Genomic DNA, 20,513 nt, shown 5'->3' with positions numbered 1-20,513 from the left:
ATGGGGAGTACCCTCCTAGGCACTCGGAAGAGGAATTTCTCTTAATACTCTCCTTAGAATCCAGGGCGGAGTTTCTCACTCTCCTCCCCTCCTTAGGAAGACGCCAAACCCTTCTCTCCTACCCCGTTACCAGACTGAAAAGTCCTCCCTGAGCTTTGGTTTCTGGGTTTCATTTATTCTTGACTTTTTTTCTGTCGTCCTGTGCTGCTTTTTCTCCACCTTTCTTTTGGTTCTATTTCAGTGCCACTATGTCATCTGTTTCATAGCTTGCTGGTAGGGGATCCATGAGGGGGACACTTCTTCCCTGGGCGGGGCTGCGCATGCCTGTAACCCCACCCCTCCCAAGTCCCTGTGACAGCCAGAAAGCGAGGGAGAGTCCCCAGTTCCCATCACCAGCGATTTTCGTCACTATGCCACCCTTGACAAATGTCTTAACCTTTAAAGTGTATTAACTAACAACATGCGTGTTCAAATGCTGAGACTTTTTCCAGACACATAGCTGCTTCTCGGGCTCTCTCCCTACTCAGCAGCCCTGTTATTCGCGGCAACCCCCAGACAGATCTCATTTTGGATTCGCTCAGGTTGAAACCCACGGACCATGGGCCGCGCATACCAACATCGATCCTCCAAGAACCATTTGTTTGCACATTTTTTTTTAGCACAAGCAAGTCTCAACCGAACGTTAAGACACGTATACAAAAGAAGGCCAGACTCAAGAGTGAGAATTACAAATGGAGCTTGGAGAGAGTATTTTTGCTTGTCTAACATTTTTTTTCTTCTTCCTAGTGTATATCAGCCTCATGTTTGGTGTATTATCTTCGTTGCCTGGTAAGAGATTTTCTTGGCTTGACTGAATTTTGTGGAAGGGCCAGAGGACGGGGGTGACCGTTGAGAAGTCTAAAATGTGGGGAATTTGATTTCTGATCCCAGATCTGTTGCCCATTTTGTTTGAATCCTTTGTCTTTGATTTTCTCAAATACTCTTTTTTTCTCTAAGGAGCAAAAATTAGCCAAATTTGCACAGTTGTCTCTCAAAACTCTTCAAAGACGTTAATACAGAAAGAAAGAAAGAAAGAAAGAAAGAAAGAAAGAAAGAAAGAAAGAAATTAACACCAGGGGTCATTTTAAAACTCCTTAAAAGATATTCAATTTCAAACCCCTTAATCAAAGAATGAGGAGGCACAGACTATGTCAAACAGAAAATGATCAAGAAATAACTTACCCTTCATTTGCATTCTTCCACATGCTGTCTGGTACCTGGTGCCAGAGAAAGGAAAACACTTTTTTTTTTAAACCAAACATCTTGCCTACATCTATAAACCTGTCCACATAATCTCACTCCGCATTAACTCTGTGTCCAACCTTGTGATGAGCACAAGGGATGAAGAGTTCGCAGCCAAGAAGCAAAGTCCTAGGTCTGAACCACAGGCAACTTAGAGGGTCATAAAAATTGAATTTGAAAAAAAAAGAAAGAAAAGACTTGAATTTGAACGGGATTTGACCGCTGTAGCTTTCGATCTCACTTGCCGCCACCTCTTCCCAGCTGCATAATGTTATATAACTCAATTGCTCAGTTTCACGGTCTGTAGAATGGGTCTCTTCCGAGCACTGACTTCAGCAGTGTTGCTGAGGTTAAGTGCCTGGAAAGGGCCAGTCCAGGCATGTGTTATCTGTCCCTTCTTTCCGTGACAGGGGATTAAGTGTAATGGGAAGGTCAGTGGAGGGAAAGCAGGCAGTGGGCTGAGCTGCGTAGGGAGACTATAGGCAGAGTTGGAGTTGAGATGAGAGAATGAGGTGGACACAGATCCTTTTGATCCGATGAGCTGCTGTGAGTCCATGATAACTGAAGGAGCCCAGTTTCCACGGCGCTGGGTTCTGGTTCCAAAGCTTGCCTGCCCTAACGATGTGTTGCTCATGAATTAGTTAACGTTACTTCATCTCTCGTGTCCACTAGAACCATGTCCTTCCCGTGTTCCCAAGACCCTGGGGCTTCTCTGCTGGGCGTGTGGGCTCCAGATCCCAAGGGACAGACTGGACAACCTTAGGTTCCAGATTTCAGTGTTTCTTTTTTTTTTCTCCTCTTTCCTTTAGATTTGTCAGATCAATCTTGCACTTTCAAGGTGACATTACGCAATTTCCGGGTCATCTTATCATGGGAATTAAAAAACCATTCGATTGTACCAGATCGCTATACATTACAGTACCTGGTCATAAGGTTGGTTTGGCACTTCATTTTTTTCTTGCTAAATATATTCTTTGTCTATTAACTGGGGAGTAGGGAAGGGTCGTGGCCTTCCTTGTGATAGAGCACCTCTCTTTTCTCCCTCTCTCTCTGCTCTGAGTTCAGAGCTTTAAAAGTCCAAGTCCACTTTTAATCAAATTGAGTACGTTCACAACCTCAAACTGGTTTTGACAAAGCTTGTATTTATAATCATTTCTACAGGTCAGAGCCACATAAGCAAAATAATTACTGTGTATGGTTTTCACAATTATTTCGCTAACTCAGTCAGTCTGGACATGTAAAGCACAGTTTTTTGAGAAATGAATGAATGAATGAATGAATGCACTGTTTTCTGAGGACAGGAGCCAAAGATATGGTGACCATATTGATGTTGGGTTCATATTTCTTTACTCAGGGAGCCCTGTGACACATCAGAAAGCTGCCTGGCTCAGACCAGGAGAGGCCAGGTCCACAGTCTGGCTTGATCACTGCTCGGCTGTGACCTTGGGGCACAGAGCTCAGCTTCTCTGGGCTGAGTGTGCTACGTCGGGGTGGCTGCAAAGTTGAATAACATAATGGATGGAGCCCTCAATGGCTCTCTTCTTCCGATGTCTCATGTCACCCTTCTAAGTTGTTACTTTGATCCAGCTGCCCCTCCAAATGTTCCTTTGTTTGCTGTTTATTTGGCTAATAGCTGTTACTAGTACCGACTGACCCGGCAGAAGGCCTCTTGCGAGTTTCTCTGGTGCCTGCCAAAGTCGTCGTTTCTGTCTGCATTAGGTGGTCACGTGTAGCACCCACTTAACCTTTCTGAAGCTCAAGAAATCAGATGTCTCTGTCGTCCCTATATAGCACAGGCTGACTTGGGACGGGACCATGTGATCCACAGCTGGAGAGAGGGTTTCAGGGAGGACAGTCATGATCGTTCTGTGGGGACAGGGAGATCTGGGGCCTCTACCATGAAAGCATAACGTTTGCTCATTCATTCATCCAGCAAATATTTACTGAGCACCTATCGCATGCCAGGAGTCGAACCATGAACCAAAGTCCTTGACCTCCTGGGGCCTAGAGCAGATATTCTGAAAGTAGGCAGAGATAGCAATAAACAGATGTGGTCAGTGCTGGTAAACAGTGTGCAGAAAATAAAGACAGGATGAGGAGAGAGAGGGTGGACACGACGGGCTAAGGTGTTCCATTTTAAATAAAGTGGTTAGGGAAGACGACTTGATACAGTGGTGTTCGGACAGAGCCATAAAGAAATGAAGAAGGCAGGCAGTTAGTGGATTCTCATCACATAAATGCTGAAGTTTTCCTTTTATCATTTCTTTTCCTTTCAAAGTATACCAGACCACATGAAGACTGTGGAGCACTGTTCAAATATCACAGCATCGTTTTGTGACCTAACGGATGTGTGGGACGTCCTGTCCGAGACGTATGCTGTCACAGTTGATGGATTCAGAGGGAACACAACGCTGGTCACGTGTTTCATCGATTTCTTCCTGGCAACACACAGTGAGTGGATCTCTCTTTATCATCCTCATCCTCATCCTCATCATCGTTATCAAGATCATCAATATTTGCTTTGCCATGAAATAGAAAGTTCTGCAGAGGGTGTCTCAGATTTAGGGCGAGGGGCACTGCCTGACCCTGGTGCTTTCCCAGCTCTGGAACTGTGAAGGATTTACTTTGCTTCTTTGAGCCTCAGTTTTCTTTTTTCAAAAGTGGGTTGATGACCTGTACTTTGCAGAAGATTCCTCTATGCCTGTGTGAGGCAGGCATTCTGGCAGCAATGGCCGCTACTTTCTGGTATATTTCAGAACCCGACAGGATGCAGGTAGTGAGGTCCAGATGGCCTGTATCTGAGCTGTCGCAACTCTTTGGGCCACTGTTTTCCTTAATACTGCAACCCCTCCCCCGGATCATAACCCAGGAGCTCTTCTCTACGCCATTGCCCAGACTCAGAGAAGACGGAGCCCGAAAGTGGGTCTGCCTCTCTCTTCTTTTCCTATGACTGGAGTCAGCTCCCTATGGCACTTGCCTTAACAGTCCCAGGGTCAGTGGTCCTCAGCCAGAGTCCAGCACTTTTAATGTGCCACCTGTTTCCAAGAGAAAGATTGGATTTCAGCTCCCTGTTGAAGGCTATGTGAGTGTCCCCTCACACATACATACTTAGCAAAGTGATAACGACCGAATCCCACTGTCACAAACAACCTAGTTAGGAGATTCACTGGAATTGTGTGTATATGTTTATGTGTATGTAGAAATCTACATATCTGTGTGTATTAAAAGAAAAGAAAGAAAAGCACAATTTCTAGATCATGGTATTCAGACTATTGCAGAAACGATGTTAAAGTCAGAAAGATGTCATTTTTCAAGACTCAAAATGGTAAACATGAAAAATATGTAAATACCCAGGTTTAGAGGAAATGCAGGGAGTGTACTGTGGTGTGGTCTTTCTGAAAGAATTTGGCAGTGTGTATTAAAACTTTAATACCTGCCTGCTCAAATCCAGAATTCTTCGTTAATAATTAACCCTAAAGAACAATCATGGACAAATGTCATGATTTAGCTCCAAGAATGCTCACTGATGCAAGGACCCTATTCAGAAAATTTAGAGACAACCTCATATTTAAAACAACAAATCAGGGGCGCCTGGGTGGCACAGCGGTTAAGCGTCTGCCTTCGGCTCAGGGCGTGATCCCGGCGTTACGATCCTCTGCTATGAGCCTGCTTCTTCCTTTCCCACTCCCCCTGCTTGTGTTCCCTCTCTCGCTGGCTGTCTCTATCTCTGTCGAATAAATAAATAAAATCTTTAAAAAATAATAAAATAAAATAAAACAACAAATCAGCTAAATTATGGTACAGCCAGCCTCTTGGTTGGCTGAGAGAAGAAAGTTCCAGAAGGAGAAAGTGACCTATGGGTCAAATGCTATAAATGGGACACGTTAGATGAGGACTATGGATTAACTATTGGCTTTAGCAACATGGAAGTCCTGGTGAATAGAACCAACCATGAAAAGTCATGATGAACATCAGGGGTCAGCCAACTTTCCGTAAAAGGCCAGAAAAGAAATACTTTGGATTTTATGGGCCACACATCATACACTATATCACCTATTCTTCTTTCATTGTTTTGCAACCCTTTCAAAACAAAAAACCACTCTGAACTGGCAGCCTGTGCAGAACTCCAACCCACAGGCCAGTTGACCAGCTCTCGATGGAGGTAAATATGCATTAATATGTTTATGAAATGAGTTAAGTGCACGGTACACCACGCAAAACTGTGGGTAAGAATGATTTAATTTTAGTTTAGATGTGTGTGTGTGCTGTGTGTGTGTGTACAGTCATTCAGTTTATATACGTATGTATATATTTACACTCACACACTATAGACAAAAGACGATTAACCACATTCAGGGATAATTGCCTACTGTGTTTTTGGCTATTTCTACAATAGTTGGGTATTATTGTAATACGAAAAGAAGTCATTTTTACTTTCATGTTTAGAATACAGCCTGAAAATTGGGAAGGACTGACTTCCATCCCAAAACCTGTCCTCCATTTCTCCATTAAGCAAATCACATCACTTTTATGGTTCTCAGTTTTTCACCAGTAAAACAAATACAACCCATGCCTCAACTAGGACCATAGGTGGGTTAAAGAGAAGATAGTTGTCAAGAAGTCAGGTTGTAATACGGCCCTGGGAACAGTACGGTTAGACATTGGGATTTGTTTCTGGTTTTGTTTTCTAAACAGTATCTTTGGAACCGCCAGAATTTGATATTGTTGACTTTACCGACCACATTAATGTCAATGTGAATTTTCCACCCGTCATTCCCAAGATACTAGATGGCAAAGTATTACAGTTTTACTTACCACTCATCATTGAAGAACAGTCAGGGGGGATTGTCAAGAAGGTAAGTAGTCAAAACAGTTCTGAGTTGGCCATGAATATATTTAACTCTCTTCTTTAAAAAAAGACACATGTAATGACTGGAACAATTAAGGCTAAAGGGTCTGAGGCAGTGGGGTCTAACTTTAGGAAAGAAGTCTCCATGGTTTGTTCGTTGTAGAAATATGTTGACTTCGCCTAGCAGTGTGGTCTTCTTTCGAAGAAGAAGTCACATGCACAACATCAGGGTACACACAGGGAAGAGAAAGGAGTGTGGTGTAGACCAAGAGAATGGCTAATTTCAGCACACACTAGGGCGAAATTCCACGTGGTGGAATGAATGAAAGTAGAGCAGGGTATCAGAGGAGGGTACAGGGGCATGGCCCTTGGCCAAGTATAAACCCTTGCACGTAATACCAGCCTACAAGTTATCAGGGGCAGGGGCTTTCCAGGCAGAGGGCACCGGAAGTCAGAGGTCCTGAGGCTAGAGTGGGCCCAGTGGATTTGAGAAACAGCAGGGAGCTGGAATGGAGTGACCAAGACAGGAAAATAGAAGGAGGTGAGGTCAGGGGAGCAACAGGGCCCAGATCTTATAGGGCTTTGTGGGTCTATATATTTGGAGTGCCAGGAAGCTACTGGAGGACCCGAGGCTTTACCGGGGCATTCTGCCTGGTGTGTTGAGACTAGATCATAGGGGCCAAAGGTAGAAGTTGGGAGACCAGTTAAAGGGCTATTATGATGGTAATTACACAATAGGAAATTATATAGTTATAATTTTCCCTTTAATATCCACTTGGATTATAATCAGCACCCTAATCCTTTGATTAGGAAAAGTGTACAAAAATAACAGAGGGAAGAAATAAGCTTATGGAGCTCGGAGACTGTATCAAATTTCTTTAAATATCATAATCCAGTCACATCTAATTTATATTCAACCCATGAGCTACTAACTCTGAGATTATTATGTCTAAAATAAGAGTGTTATGCTTATTAAGATATTGACAACACTGTAAGGGGAAATGGTGTTAATGAGCATCTTCTTCATTAAAGAAAAGTAGTCTTTGGACTAAATTAGATCAAGAGAAGAAAAGAAGAGGCTACTGGTGGAATCCAGGTGACAGCTGGTGGTGGCTTGGACCACTTGGCCAAGAAGTGGTCAAATTCTGCATATGTCTTGCAAGTGGAGCTGACAGTATTTTTGGATGGATTGGATGTGTGGTGTGGTGAAGAAAGAGACCAGAGCACCTGGGTAGATGGAGCTTCCATTTATTAAAGTGGGATTAATTACAGACGGGGGAGGTGGTTGGTTGGATCTCAGTAGCTTGGATTTGGATATGTCAGATTTGAGGTGCCCACAAGGCATCCAGGAGAAGACATTGAGCAGGAGTTGAAGGCTCCAAGTCTGGAGTTCAGGGGAGGGGAGAGATATCCGGGGGAGTCATTGGCTTCTTGGTGTGTATTGATACTTTGAGACAAAGCGAGACCACCTGGAAGTGGATATGCAGAGAGAAGATGTTCAAAGTCAGAGCCCCAGAGGACTCAAACTGTAGAGGAGCAACCAAAATGGGAAGGAGCAACCAGCTAGGTAGGAGGAGAAGTAGGTGAGAGTGATGTCCTGGTGGCTGAGGGAAGAAAGTTCCAGAAGGAGAAAGAGATCTACTGGGTCAAATGTTATTAATGGGATATGTCAGACAAAGTCTATGGATTGATTATTGGATTAAGCAACATGGAAGTCCTGGTGACCTTGATAAGAGTGATTTCAGTGGAGTGTTGGGGCAAGAATCTGGTAGGAGTAGATCTCCAGAAAGAGAAGGAAGCGAGAAATTGGAGACAGTGAAGAGAACTAATTCTTCCAAGGACTTTTTCTAGAAAGAGAAGGAGAGATACTCTGGTGGAAAGTGAGGTCAAGGGAGGGACACTTTAAAGTGGAAGAAGTTACAGCACGTTCATGTGCAGATGGAATGTACCAGGGGGATTGGTGGAGCCATGTTGTAGAGGAATTGAGGATGGATGGAATCTCATGAGCGCAAGAAGGGGTTGGCCTTGGCTCGGAGCAGGGACTGTACATCCGAGGCACAGTGGGGGAGGCAGAATGCTCAGGCACAGAGGCATATCTGTTTGCTCAGGCAAACAGGAAGCAAGCATTGCAGACTTCATCAGGATCTCACAATAGCAGCACCAGGCGTGGGACCCAGATATTCTGACTCTTGGCTACCATTGGCTATTCCTGGCTGTTGTCAGGAAGTTTCTACTTCGCTCCCCCTTTTCTTCTTCATTGGTTGTTGGCCATGCGTGAGATTTTAGTTCGTTAGGGCATTTTCTTTTTTCTTTTCTTTTCTTTTTTTAATCCTTCCTCCTTCTAAACATAAACTTGCAGAAAAACATTATTACAGAAGGCCATATTTGAGCTGCTGGAAATCCTAATTCATAGAACTGTGAGTATTTTGAAAACTATCAAGTGTTACGCAGAAGTTGTTTTTCTTGAAAGAACCTTCATATCATCTCTTTAATTCCAAAATGGAACAGAACTACCTGGGAAGGAAGAGGCAAGGGGTTTTAAGGGAGAAGACGAGAAATTAGCAGCCACAGTTCTGCCACAGACAAGCTGTGTGGCCTTGGAAAGTTACCTAACCACTCTGAGCGGTAGTTTCGTCATCTGAAGAATGTGGAAAACGCCAACTTTGCGGACGGTTTTAATAGTCACGTTAATTAATATATATGAAAGCACTTCTGAAGTGTAGATACGTATCATTAATGAAAAAAAGGTAATCTCCTTTTCTATTTTCTCATTTTTGCAAGGTTATCTTAATGCAAGACAAAATAATCTTGTAAAAATGATATCACGGAAACCTTTATTCCTCATTGAAACTTTTTCTACTCATTTATAAAATGAGATTGCCAGAGTAGACTTCATGGTTTGAAAGTATGCGTGGTTTACGACACATACATGCAGTCTTGTGATCAGTTGCTGGCCCCGAATAACTTAAAAATCCTTTTTCCTTTCAAGCCTACAATATTTCTACCCCTGTGTAAGATTTGAAGACGAATCCCCAAAGAGACTTTTCCGGCCTGCCTCTAAATGAAATTCTCACTCAAAGTCTTCCTGACTTTTTGCTTCTTTTCACAGTATAACCCCACACTAGATGAAAATGTCACTGGAAATTTCACTTACGTCATCGACAACTTACTTCCAAACACAAACTACTGTATATCTGTTTATTTTAAGCATAGAAATCTGGAAGAAATACATAGATCCCCAGTAAAATGCACCCTCCTTCCACCTGCACAGGACACAGGTATGAGTTTTTAAAAATTCATGTGTTGCTTTTACTCTGCGGGAAAACCTATTTAATGAGAAGAATCTGAAAATCATAGAGCAAGGAAAGTATTTCTTCCCCTGAAAGCACATCACAGAGATGTGTCTGTTGGTCAGTCTCAGCTATGCGGTGGAGACACTTTGAAGGTGCCATACCAGAGGGACAATACCATATCTACCTTTATAAAGTCACTTCTATTTCAGGGAGTCAGGATGAAACTCAGTTCCGGATGTCCTTAGCTTGGCCGTTACTCAAGCCAGGGGCTGGAGGAGGCAGGGTTGCTGGAAGCAGTTGCAGGCAAGGTATCCGAGAGAGGGTCAGATTATGGAGGTCAGCCGAGGCTCATCGAGGTGGCCTGCCTCGCGGCTCGCAGGTGCAAGGAAAACTCACCAGTGTGAATGAGAGAGTCCCTGACGAAGGCAAACCTAAACTTGCATATAAATTCTTGATGCCTGTAGCTCTTACAAAAATGTGAACCCCCAGCAAATTTACATACTTATGTCCTAATATCAGTTCTCCAATATCAACTAGGTGTCCAGCGATTCGATTCATTTCTGATACTCCCTGGAGTTAGTGTAGACCCCCCAGGTGAAGGGGCTCAGTGGCCCAAGACCGCCTCCTTTGGGTGCGGGCCGCAAGGCTGGCCACCCAAACTTCTGTCCAACCTGGCTACAAATCCAAAAGTTCCCACGACCTCCCTTCAGATTTAATAGGGCAGGAGCTCTCCCCTTGGAGTCAGGGGGTTACCACCCCCCCAATACTGCCATGTGTTCACCGACCCAGAATCTCCCCAAGCCTTGCCCTCCAGAGTTTGTACTGGGTTTCATTACAGAGGCGTGATTGATTAAATCATCACCCGTTAGTGACTAAATGCGATCTGCAGCCCCTCTCCCCTCCCCTGTGGTCAATGAGGCCAGAAGTTCCCACTCCCTAATCACTAGGTTGGTTTTTCTGGTGACCAGCCCCCATCCTAGAGCTCTCCAGCACCCTGCCTTGCTCACCTCGTTAGCATGAACTCAGATACGGTCCCCAAAAGACACACTCCTATCACTCAGGGATTTGATGTTCTGTGCCAAGAACTAGGGGAAAGACCAGATATTTTTTATTTTATTTTATTTTATTTTATTTTATTTTATTTTATTATTTTATTTATTATTATTATTATTATTATTATTATTATACCATGATCTTATAAACAAACAAAACCAATTGAATGGAGAAACTCTGCTTCTCCTCTCCTCACGGAATACTTCTGCATTCCATTGGTGTGGGGGGTTTCCCCAACCAAGCAATCCTTCCACACCAGCTCAGGGTCTCACAATTTCACTCAATCCCAACCCTATCTACCCGGAGTTAGAGACTCAGTCTCGCAAGACTGCCCCCACCGCCACTTCAAATGCCAGTTGCCCCTCAAAGTTGTCACCTGGGTGTCAGACCGACCAGCAGTAAATCGCAGATTCTCACAACCCCCTCCTTGGGTTTGATAATTTGCTGGAATGGCTCACAGACCTCAGAAAAACAGTTTCTTTACTGGATTCCTGGTTGATTACAAAAGGATACAACTCAGGAACAGCCTGGGTGGAAGAGTTGCCGAGGGCCAGGTCTGAGGGAGCAGGGAGCCCTCTGCCCTCTTAGAGCGAACACACCACCCTCCCAACTTCCCAGCCCAGAAGCTCTCGGAACCCTGTCTTTTGAGGGTTTTATGCAGACTTCGTTGCAAAGGTGGGACTGATTAAATCCTTTGTCATTGGCAATTAATTCAACCTCCAGTCCCTCTCTTGCCCCCAGAGGTCCAGGGGTGGGGTGGAAAGTTCCAACCCTCTAATCAACAGTTGGTTCTCCTGGCAACCAGCTTCCATCCTTAGGGGCTTTCCAGAAGTCATTTCCTCAGCAGTAAACTCAACTGTGGTAGAAAGGGGCTTGGTAGACACTCTTTCACCTTCCTTGCTCTAATCACTTAGGAAATTCCTAGGAAATTTCAGAGCCCTAATGCCAGGATCTGGGGACACAGACCAAATATATATATATTTTTTTAATTATAAATCACAGCCTCACCAATAAAAACTCAAATTAGTAATATGACACAACAGACGGTGGTTTGCAGAAACTCAGTCCCCACCTGGAAGACGAATGTTAAGTCTGAGACCAAAGGCACGCCTTCTTTGGAGGTTGACATGCTCTGAGATGACTCAGTTTCTCCCTGACTTTTCTGTTTCACCCCCTAAGAAACAGTTGTGCAACAACACGTTGTCATGTCATTTTGTCTTTACTTGCTGTGAACACATCATTTTGCATATTAAATCAGGCTCCCTTCTTGTATCATTACCCAAGTCAGTGCAAGTACAAGTCCTCATGATCCAAATATTTGATGTCTCAATTCTTACTGTCTAAAACTCAGGAACCAAGTACGTTCACATAACATGGACTCCTCACTGTCCAGACTGCCATCTGAACTACCTTCAACTAGCCCAACTTGGGAACCGGACAGGTTTGGATGGTGGGAGATTCTTGACAGACAACCTGGGACCGGTGTTAATGTCCTTAGACTTGGGGGAGACCGCTTAGGGGAGTACTCATCTGGGGGAGGTTAGTCCAGAGATCTTGAGAAATGTCTCCCCTCTGGTCAAGTCCTAAATTAACTGCTTGGCTCTTTCAGGAACACCTTGAGGGAAAGCTGTGTCCATCCATTTGAAAAATATTTATTGGGGACCTACTATGTGCTGGATTCTCTTGTAGATGGTGGGGAGACAGGAGTGAACAAAACAAATAAAATTGAACATCCCTGACCTCATGGAGCTTACATTGCAGCAGAAAGATGGAAAAACAAAATTTAAAGAGCTACTTGCAGTCAGGAGGTTGAAATTTTCCAAAAGGAATTTTGACGACAAACTTAAGGGGCACTCAGGAGGACAGAGTGGGTTCGGGAGAACCCTGGTGTGGCCGAAGTCCAGACTCAGAATGATCCAGTTGTTTCTTTCAAACAAACTCTTCTTTTCCACCTCTTCCTGCCTGTAGGGCCTACTGTTAAATAACAGACATTCAAATAAATTTTAAAGATCTAATTAGCTCTATTGAATGGTTTGAGAATGGGGAATCTGGCAACATCGCATCTAGCAAGTAGAAAGGATTCCAAAGGGCTTCAGAAAAGGAAAGGTTTTTAAAGGCAGGACAGGAAAATCACACAGAAGAAAAGGATTCTCAAGTGAGGTCACCTCCCTTTGGGGGACAAAAGGGTCTTATTATATTAGGTGGATTACCTCATGGTTCCGAGCAGGAAATTCCAGAATGAGCAGTTAAGATTACAGTCCTGGGGGAGGTTGAAAATGCAATCAGGTTAGGTGTTAAGCCCCGGTGTGGTGGCGTGGGCCAGGCGTAAGCGACTCCATTTTGGGCCTGGAGTTTTGTTTTGTTTTTTAACAATATGAACAGGTCACGTGGCAATTGAGCACTTGAGATGTAGCCAGGATGACTGAAAACTGAGTTTGGTGGGGTTTCTTTTCAATTTTGGTAATTAGTTAAATGTTTTTTTAAGATTTTATTTATTTATTTATTTATTTATTTATTTGACAGAGAGAAAAGGAGAGAGGAGAGAGAGCACAAGCAGGGGGAGAGGCGAGCAGAGGGAGAAGCAAGCTCCCCACTGAGCAGGGAGCCCGATGTGGGACTCAATCCCAGGACCCTGGGATCATGACCTGAGCTGAAGGCAGACACTTAACCCACTGAGCCACCCAGGCACCCCTCAGTTTTGGTAATATAAATTTAAATAGTCATGTGCAGCTCATGGCTACTGTGTTGGAGAGTGCAGTCAAAGAACATCATTAGAAACTGGAAGACGGGCACCTGGGTGGCTCAGTCAGTTAAGCCTCTGCCTTCAGCTCAGATCAGGATCTCAGGGTCCTGGGATCGGTGGGCTCCCTGCTCAGCAGGGAGTCTGCTTCTCCCTCTCCCTCTCCCTCTGCCCCAACCCCGCTTGTGTTCTCTCTCTCTCAAATAAATAAATAAAATCTTTAAAAAAAAAAAAAAGAAAAGAAAGAAACTGGAAGACATTTTACTTTGGAAAATTAAATCTGCCACTTTTATCCTTGGAAAATATGTATACTTGGATTACTTCCCATTCTACTGTGTTTAACAATAGTTTTTCTAACGTTTGCTCCTTTGATACCTCATTCCATCATCAGCCCCACGTGCGTCTATTCCCATCTGTGATCATTTATTGAATTTATTGCAAAATAAAGCCATTTCATTTTTCACCAACAGGATCATCAGAATCAGCCAAGATAGGAGGAATAATTACTATATTTTTAATAGCTGCTGTCTTCATAAGCACCATTCTAATACTGAAACGGGTTGGTTATATATGCTTAAGAAATGATTGCCCCAACGTTTTGGTATGTAGTCTCTTTTTAAGTTTCTATCTTTATTTTTTATTTTAAGGATTTTTATTATACTCTCAAATATTTTCACAGCAGAAAAAAATCCCATTTTCTAAAAACACCAAGGTGTTTTATGGCTGGACAATACCTGAATGTATATGTATCTATATTTCCATTTTCTGTTTTCTGTTTATACTTCGCCTCCATAATATTTTTAATGATCACCTAGTAGTCCATAGGTATTAACGTAGTCTCTTTCCCTTAATCATTTTCCAGCTATAGGGCATTTGAAATGATTTCTTTTTCTTCTTTGGCCTTTATGAATAATGCAACATGTTTCATTAACATTTTTTGTAAAGATCATCTTTCAGTTTGGATTATGTCAGTGGAACGTGTAGGTGTCCACATTTCTCCAAAGCTCTGCTGATACTGATTCATCGTTTTTACTACTTTGGTTCATGTATCATGTGTATACAGGTTGCCCACAGTTGATCTCACGTGTGTTACTTTAATTATTAGTGTAACCAACCACTCTGTCTGTCTTCCTTTTTCTGTCTGTGCTTCCCAAGGTGCTCACTTGCAGCTCAGAGCCTTCAACCACTCAGACAAGTTTGAGTATTGATCTTACATATTTCCAGAGCCTCCTCATGTCTTTTGACACATCTGCCCATTATGTATCATTTTCTCTATCCCATTGCTGTCTTTCCATATTCATGTTACAGTTTTTCATTCAGAAAGATCTCATGTTTCTATGTTTGAACTCATTTCACCTTTTTCTTCTCATTTTTTAACAACCACCTATTTAAATAAAACTGTACTCTTCTTTTTCTTGGTCTTATTAGTTCAGGGTGGGTTGGGGGAGGGATTGTTTATTGGGTGGGTGTGTGTGCTTTGGGAAATTTTAATTACAACTGGTATTTGAACCCAGCCGGCATTTGGCTGTGCCTTAGGAAATGTAGATGGCTCTGTGCTGCCTTTCATCCACACCGTGATCCCTGCCTTTCAAAAATGGACTTTTTTTTTTTAAAGATTTATTTATTTATTTGAGAAAGAGAGAGCGAGAGAGAAAGCGAGCACGTGAGTGCGTGCGGGGGGGGGGGGGGGGGGGGGGGGGGGGGGGGGGGCAGAGGGAGAGGGAGAATGGATGGATGAGCTGGGAGCCCAACGCAGGGGTCAGTCCCACCACCCTGAGGTCGTGACCTGACCTGAAACCAAGAGTCAAACGCTTAACCGACACTTAACCGACTGAGCCACCCAGGTGCCCCAAGAATGGACATTTTTTATCCTCGGTGTAAAATACCATTCGGAGTCTTTTATGCCAGCAGCCAGTTGCAGCCTTATCTCAACTTTAATCCACCTGTCTGTCTTCTATTTATTCCTTTGGCCTTCAGCTTTTAGGCGAATCCTCCAACTCCTATTTCTCACCGCACCTTTGAGATAAAATGGCCTTTAGCACCACACCCATTCCCTCCTGGATAAATTCTCCACCTCGATTACCTGAACTGGCTACCATTCCTCCCCCCAGGTCTCCCTGGAGTTCCTCCCCTCCCTAAAATGCATCGAAACTCTATGCTAATTTTATATATGAACCTGTTATTTATTGTGTTGACCCAAGTACTGAGAGGAGGTGTTGGTAACTTATGTCTTTCTAGTATTCCTCCGTTAAAAATTGTTACTCTATGGACCCCAGGGAAACAAATTGAGGGTTTCAGAGGGGAGGGGGTGGGGCGATGGGTATTAAGGAGGTCACGTGCTGTGATGAGCACTGGGTGTTACATGCAACTAATGAATCACTAACACCGCATCAAAAATTAATACTGTGTACTACACAGTGGCTACCTGAACATAATAAAAAATAAATAAAAGGGAAAAAGGTAAATGACTAATAAAAATTGTTATTCTCTGTTTAAGTAAAAACTCTAGGAATGGCAAACAGAACACTCAATGCCTAGTGTATTTGTGTATATGTGTTCAATCAAGAATACATGTTAAAAAAATTTTAATGGCATCTTTTTTATCCTTTTTTTTTTCTTTTCACTTTCTTTCGCTTTTTGGGTTTTTTGTTTTTTTGGTGTTTGCATTTAGCAAATATTTATTGAGTACCTACCATGTGTCCACATGCTCTAGGCACTAGGGATACAGAAGTGAACAAAACAGAGTATCCTGCCCTCATAGATCTTAAAGTCTGAGGAGTAAGGGTAGAGACAATGATAATTTATAGGTGACATAACTGGTGAAGTAAAAACCTCACATGAATCTAGAGATCAATTATTAAGATTTATAAGTTTAACAGGGTTGGTACATATGAAATAATCAACATAAAAATAAACATGAAGCTGCTTTTTAATACCCAAGAAATTAAATATACAAATCATAGTGTAAAGCTCTGTGAATTTTCACAAACTCAGTGTACCCATGTAACTCATGCCTAAATCGAGAAAGAGAATATAATCAGCCTGCCTGGAAGTCTCTCTCCTGACACCTTTTAGTAAGTACCCCCCCACCAAGAATAACCACTGTCCTGATTACTACCAGCATAGATTAGTTTTACCTGGTTTTGAACTTGGAATCCTACAGTTAAGTGGAATCATATAGTTTTTAAAAAATACCATTAGAGAGGCATCGGGGTGGCTCATTCAATTAAGCGTCTGCCTTCAGCTCACTCAGGTCATGATCTTGGGGTCCTGGTATCAAGCCCCACATCTGGCTCCCTGCTCAGTGAGGAGTCTGCTTCTCCCGCTGCCCTTCCCCCCCGGCTTGTGCTCTCTTACTCACTCTCTCTCTCTCAAATGCATAAAATATTTAAAAAAATTTTTTTAATTAATAAAAATAAAAATACCATTACAATAGTAATAAAAAATATTCTTAAAACATTTAAGGAATCAGTCTAATAGAAGATATTACAGGTCTTTTGTGGAGAAAATTATAAAACTTTATCGAAAGACATTACAAAGATTTGGTCAAATAGAGAGCCCAGAACCAGACCCACACATATGGAAACATGACTAATGATGAGTAGATATTGCCATGGGGAAAGGATTGGCTGGTCAATAAATGTATCTATATGGGAGAAAATGAAATTGGGTCTCTACCTCACACCATACACAAATATCAGTTCCGAGGATATTAAAGACTAATGTGAAAGGCAAAACTGTTAAAGTTTTAGAAGGCATGGTAGGAGATTCTATATGACCTTGGGGTAAGGAAGATTCTCTCAGACACAAAAAGGAGAATCATGAAGAAGAACATCGATACTTTTTTTTTACATTAACATTAAGAATTTCTTTTCATCAGGGGCGCCTGGGTGGCACAGCGGTTAAGCATCTGCCTTCGGCTCAGGGTGTGATCCCGGCGTTATGGGATCGAGTCCCACATCAGGCTCCTCCGCTATGAGCCTGCTGCTTCCTCTCCCACTCCCCCTGCTTGTGTTCCCTCTCTCGCTGGCTGTCTCTATCTCTGTCAAATGAATAAATAAAATCTTAAAAAAAAAAAAAGAATTTCTTTTCATTGAATGTCATTGATGACGTAAAATGATAAACCACAGGCTAGGGGAAAATACATATAACAAATAATCATAATAACATAAATAATCAACAAATAATCAGCATCCAGATTATAGAAAGAGCTCCTATGAATCAATAAGAAAAAAGATGAACAACCCAATAGAAATTCACCCCAAGGCTGGGTTAGGTAGAGTAGGGGAAGAGCAGGTTTGTCAAATTGGGGAGCCCAGGTAGGCATAGGAAAATAGAGTATCCAGCTGTATCACCGCAGTGCTCTGTTCTAAGAGCTGGAACAGAATGAGCTCTGGGAGTCTTGCCATTCTCACCCCTGACTCTTCAGAGATCTTTTACACCTTTAAGGTCCTCCAGTCCAGGGGACCCCGATGGAATCAGCTCCCTAGCGTCTCTCCTCACCCACGGTTCCCTGACACCCCTTAAGAATGTCTTGGCAATCCCGAATCTAAGTGGATTGATATCCCCTCCCCCGACATCCAAGAAGCAGCAAGGGGAGCTCAGTAGGAAGGAGTGGAAGCCAGAACCTCGTCTCTGCTGCACGCAGCCTACCTAGCCCGAAATGCAGCCTCCCCGCCACCACAATGCATGAACCTTGGGCAAGTTTTTTCACCTCTGTGCCTCATTTTCTCACCTGTAAAATGGGGAGAAGAAGCATAAGCCTACTTCTTGGCATGGTTGTGGGTGTAAAATGCATTATAACGCGTAAGCGGTATGACCCAGCAAAATAGTAAGTAAACGCTACGTAATTCTTAGTTCTTGTTACTCACGTTGCTGGCATCATCATTACCCTCCCTACCCCTGTGCAGTTACTCTCGTTGAGTTTTATTATGTCAAAAAGTAAAGAACAAACGGAATTGATTCTCCCTCTCTCTCTCTTTTTTTTTTTTTAAAGAATTTTCATAACATGTCATCTTGGGTATTCCCTGAGATGCCACCATTGGAAGCAGTGGCTTTCGTGGAGGTGATTCACACTAACAGAAAGAAGAAAGTGTGGAATTACAATTACGACGACGAAAGTGACAGCAATGATGAAACAGCAGCCCCTCTGACAAACACAGGTGGCTACACCAAGCACGGGCTGGTGGGTGGGCTTCTGGGTCCCACCTCTGCCTCCTCGGCCACCTGGGAGGACTGCCTGGAGCCCTACACTGAGGAGCGTGACCTGTCCGAGCCAGAGGCTGACACTGAGCCCCTGATGGCACTGGGGCCCAAGCCCGGGGGGTCAGAATGCACCAGTGGGGCCCACGAGGGGAGAGGGAAGCTGCTGCAGGACCCCTTTTCTGAGGAGGACAGCAGCTCCACTGAAGAGTCTGGGGACAAAATCATCTTCAATGTAAATTTAAGCTCTGTGTTCGTGAGCGCCCTCGATGATGACGGCTCGGAAGGCCCTCCAGCGTCACCATGTTTTCCAGAAGAGACATACAACCTAGAGGATTCCCACAGACTGGAAACAAGTTTTCTGGAGGCCCCTGGGGAAGGGACACAGCCATCCTTCCCCACACCCTCTGCAGAGTGTCCGTGGCCTGAAGACGTGCTTTCCGATATAAGTGACAGTTCTGAGTCAGGTGTTGACACTGGGGATGGCTATATAATGAGATGAACCCCCCAAATATTTAATTAACGTGGACCGACAAATACCTCCAGGGTTTCCCTCCCTGCACCGTCACTTTCTCCTCTGTGGTCTGCAAGTGTTCCAGAGGGAACGTGTTGGAGACCACAGTTGCCTCCTCCAGGGTTCCTGGTGACGTCATCTATGCAAATTTCATGCAAGTTACCAATATGGGAGGGGAGTCCTAAGGCGACCAGGGTATCCTTCAGTGCATTGTTTACCTGTTCTGGGTGGTTTTCAGGGGTGGTCCAGGGCCCTGCAAGATTTCTGGGAAATAATGAAATTAGCCAGGGTGGGAGCGGGAAGAGAAAAGAAAGACACTCATTCAGCGGGGTTCGGAGCAGGAGCAGTCAGCAGTGTTGAGTCCAGCAGGCTCAAGGAAGGAGCCAGAAAGCAGGCAGGAAAAGAGAAGGAAGGGAAGGCAGCCAGAGGGAAAGGCAGGGGACCCACAAAGAAACAGAAGCACATGTTGGAAGGAGGGAAGGTCCAGCCCAGTGTTGAGCTCCTCGCACATGTCGTATTCTGTCACCTACACGCAGAGAATTCAACACTTGCCCAGCCCTCCTTAATTTGAGTGAGGAAGACAAACTCAAACACATAAATAACTCTAGTGTCAGGCAGGTGACTAATAGGAAACATTCGCATGAGAGAGGGGGATAGAATCTCAGTGCCAAATTTTAAAATTAAAAAAAAAAAGAGCGAGAGAACAAATGCAAAATTGTTTCAAGGTCTTCAGAAGAAATAAGACACAAAATTCCTGGAGAGCCTATTTAACAGTCGAAGAAGTGCTGTGTGCCCTGATTCCAAGTGTCCTATGTGTGACCAGAGTGGAAGTGGGGAGGCAGAAGGGAAGTTCTAGAACATCGTAGCAAATCAGACAAGAACTGGGACTCAGGTCTGACTCTGCTGCTATTTCCCTGTGTGACCTTGGGTACTTTGCTTAGCCTCTCTGAGCCTCACTTTCTTCATTTAAGAAATAAGGGGATTGAACTAGGTAATCTCCAAGATCCAGTGGTGCTAGGAGAAATATTAGAAAATACAGCAAGGAAGACTCTGGTGGGGGTGCTACAACCCTGAGAGGCCCCCAGGGTGAATCAAATGTGTGGGACCTCCTATCTCATTCCCCTCGCCCCAAGAGCAGGCTTCTCAGACAATAATGAGTTCAAGGACTTGGAAGAGATTATTTTTATAACTGTTCTAAAGTAACTCAAAGGAGAGGGATGTGAGAGGTGAAGGGGTTATTTAATGACCTGATGAAATCCCATAGGGACTTTGTCCTGTGAAGAGTCCAATTCTCTGCCCTCTTAAATCATCTCTCATATTTTGAAAGCTTTCCAGAGTGCTGTTTTGGAATGCGCTTTTTATGGCTGCTTTTACGTGTGTGTATGTGTGGGTTTAAATTTTGTATAATTGTCTGAAGTTGGTGAAGGATAAATACTTTTTAATACAAACTTGGTAATGTCTTTAGAGTTGTTTCTCATTAGTGTAAAAATGCAGCCGCTTTGTGGTTCTGTTGGCATCTCTAGGGTTAAACAAAAGTCCCCCTGTGTGCGGTGGCCAGCAGGGGCCAAGGGAGCATCCAGC

The 20,513-nt window shown here is 43.6% G+C and overlaps 1 protein-coding gene across 3 annotated transcripts in view; it reads left to right on the top strand.

Annotated features, from left to right (window-relative positions):
- IFNAR2 (interferon alpha and beta receptor subunit 2) overlaps positions 1–20,380 on the top strand; it is a 30,747-nt gene extending 10,367 nt beyond the window's left edge. For all 3 annotated transcript variants that reach the window (XM_019800037.2, XM_034656136.1, XM_034656130.1), the window contains 7 exons: positions 787–828; positions 2,091–2,214; positions 3,560–3,732; positions 5,977–6,137; positions 9,240–9,408; positions 13,687–13,817; positions 18,213–20,380. In XM_019800037.2, coding sequence (XP_019655596.1) covers positions 787–828; positions 2,091–2,214; positions 3,560–3,732; positions 5,977–6,137; positions 9,240–9,408; positions 13,687–13,817; positions 18,213–18,920 — 1,508 coding nt within the window. In that variant the 3' untranslated portion in view covers positions 18,921–20,380. The remainder of the gene's footprint in view (positions 1–786; positions 829–2,090; positions 2,215–3,559; positions 3,733–5,976; positions 6,138–9,239; positions 9,409–13,686; positions 13,818–18,212) is intronic.
- The last annotated feature ends 133 nt before the right edge of the window (positions 20,381–20,513 follow it).

Source organism: Ailuropoda melanoleuca, chromosome 1 (assembly GCF_002007445.2).
Source record: "Ailuropoda melanoleuca isolate Jingjing chromosome 1, ASM200744v2, whole genome shotgun sequence".
NCBI classification, from domain to species: domain Eukaryota; kingdom Metazoa; phylum Chordata; class Mammalia; order Carnivora; family Ursidae; genus Ailuropoda; species Ailuropoda melanoleuca.
This window is presented reverse-complemented; position numbering and strand designations above follow the sequence as displayed.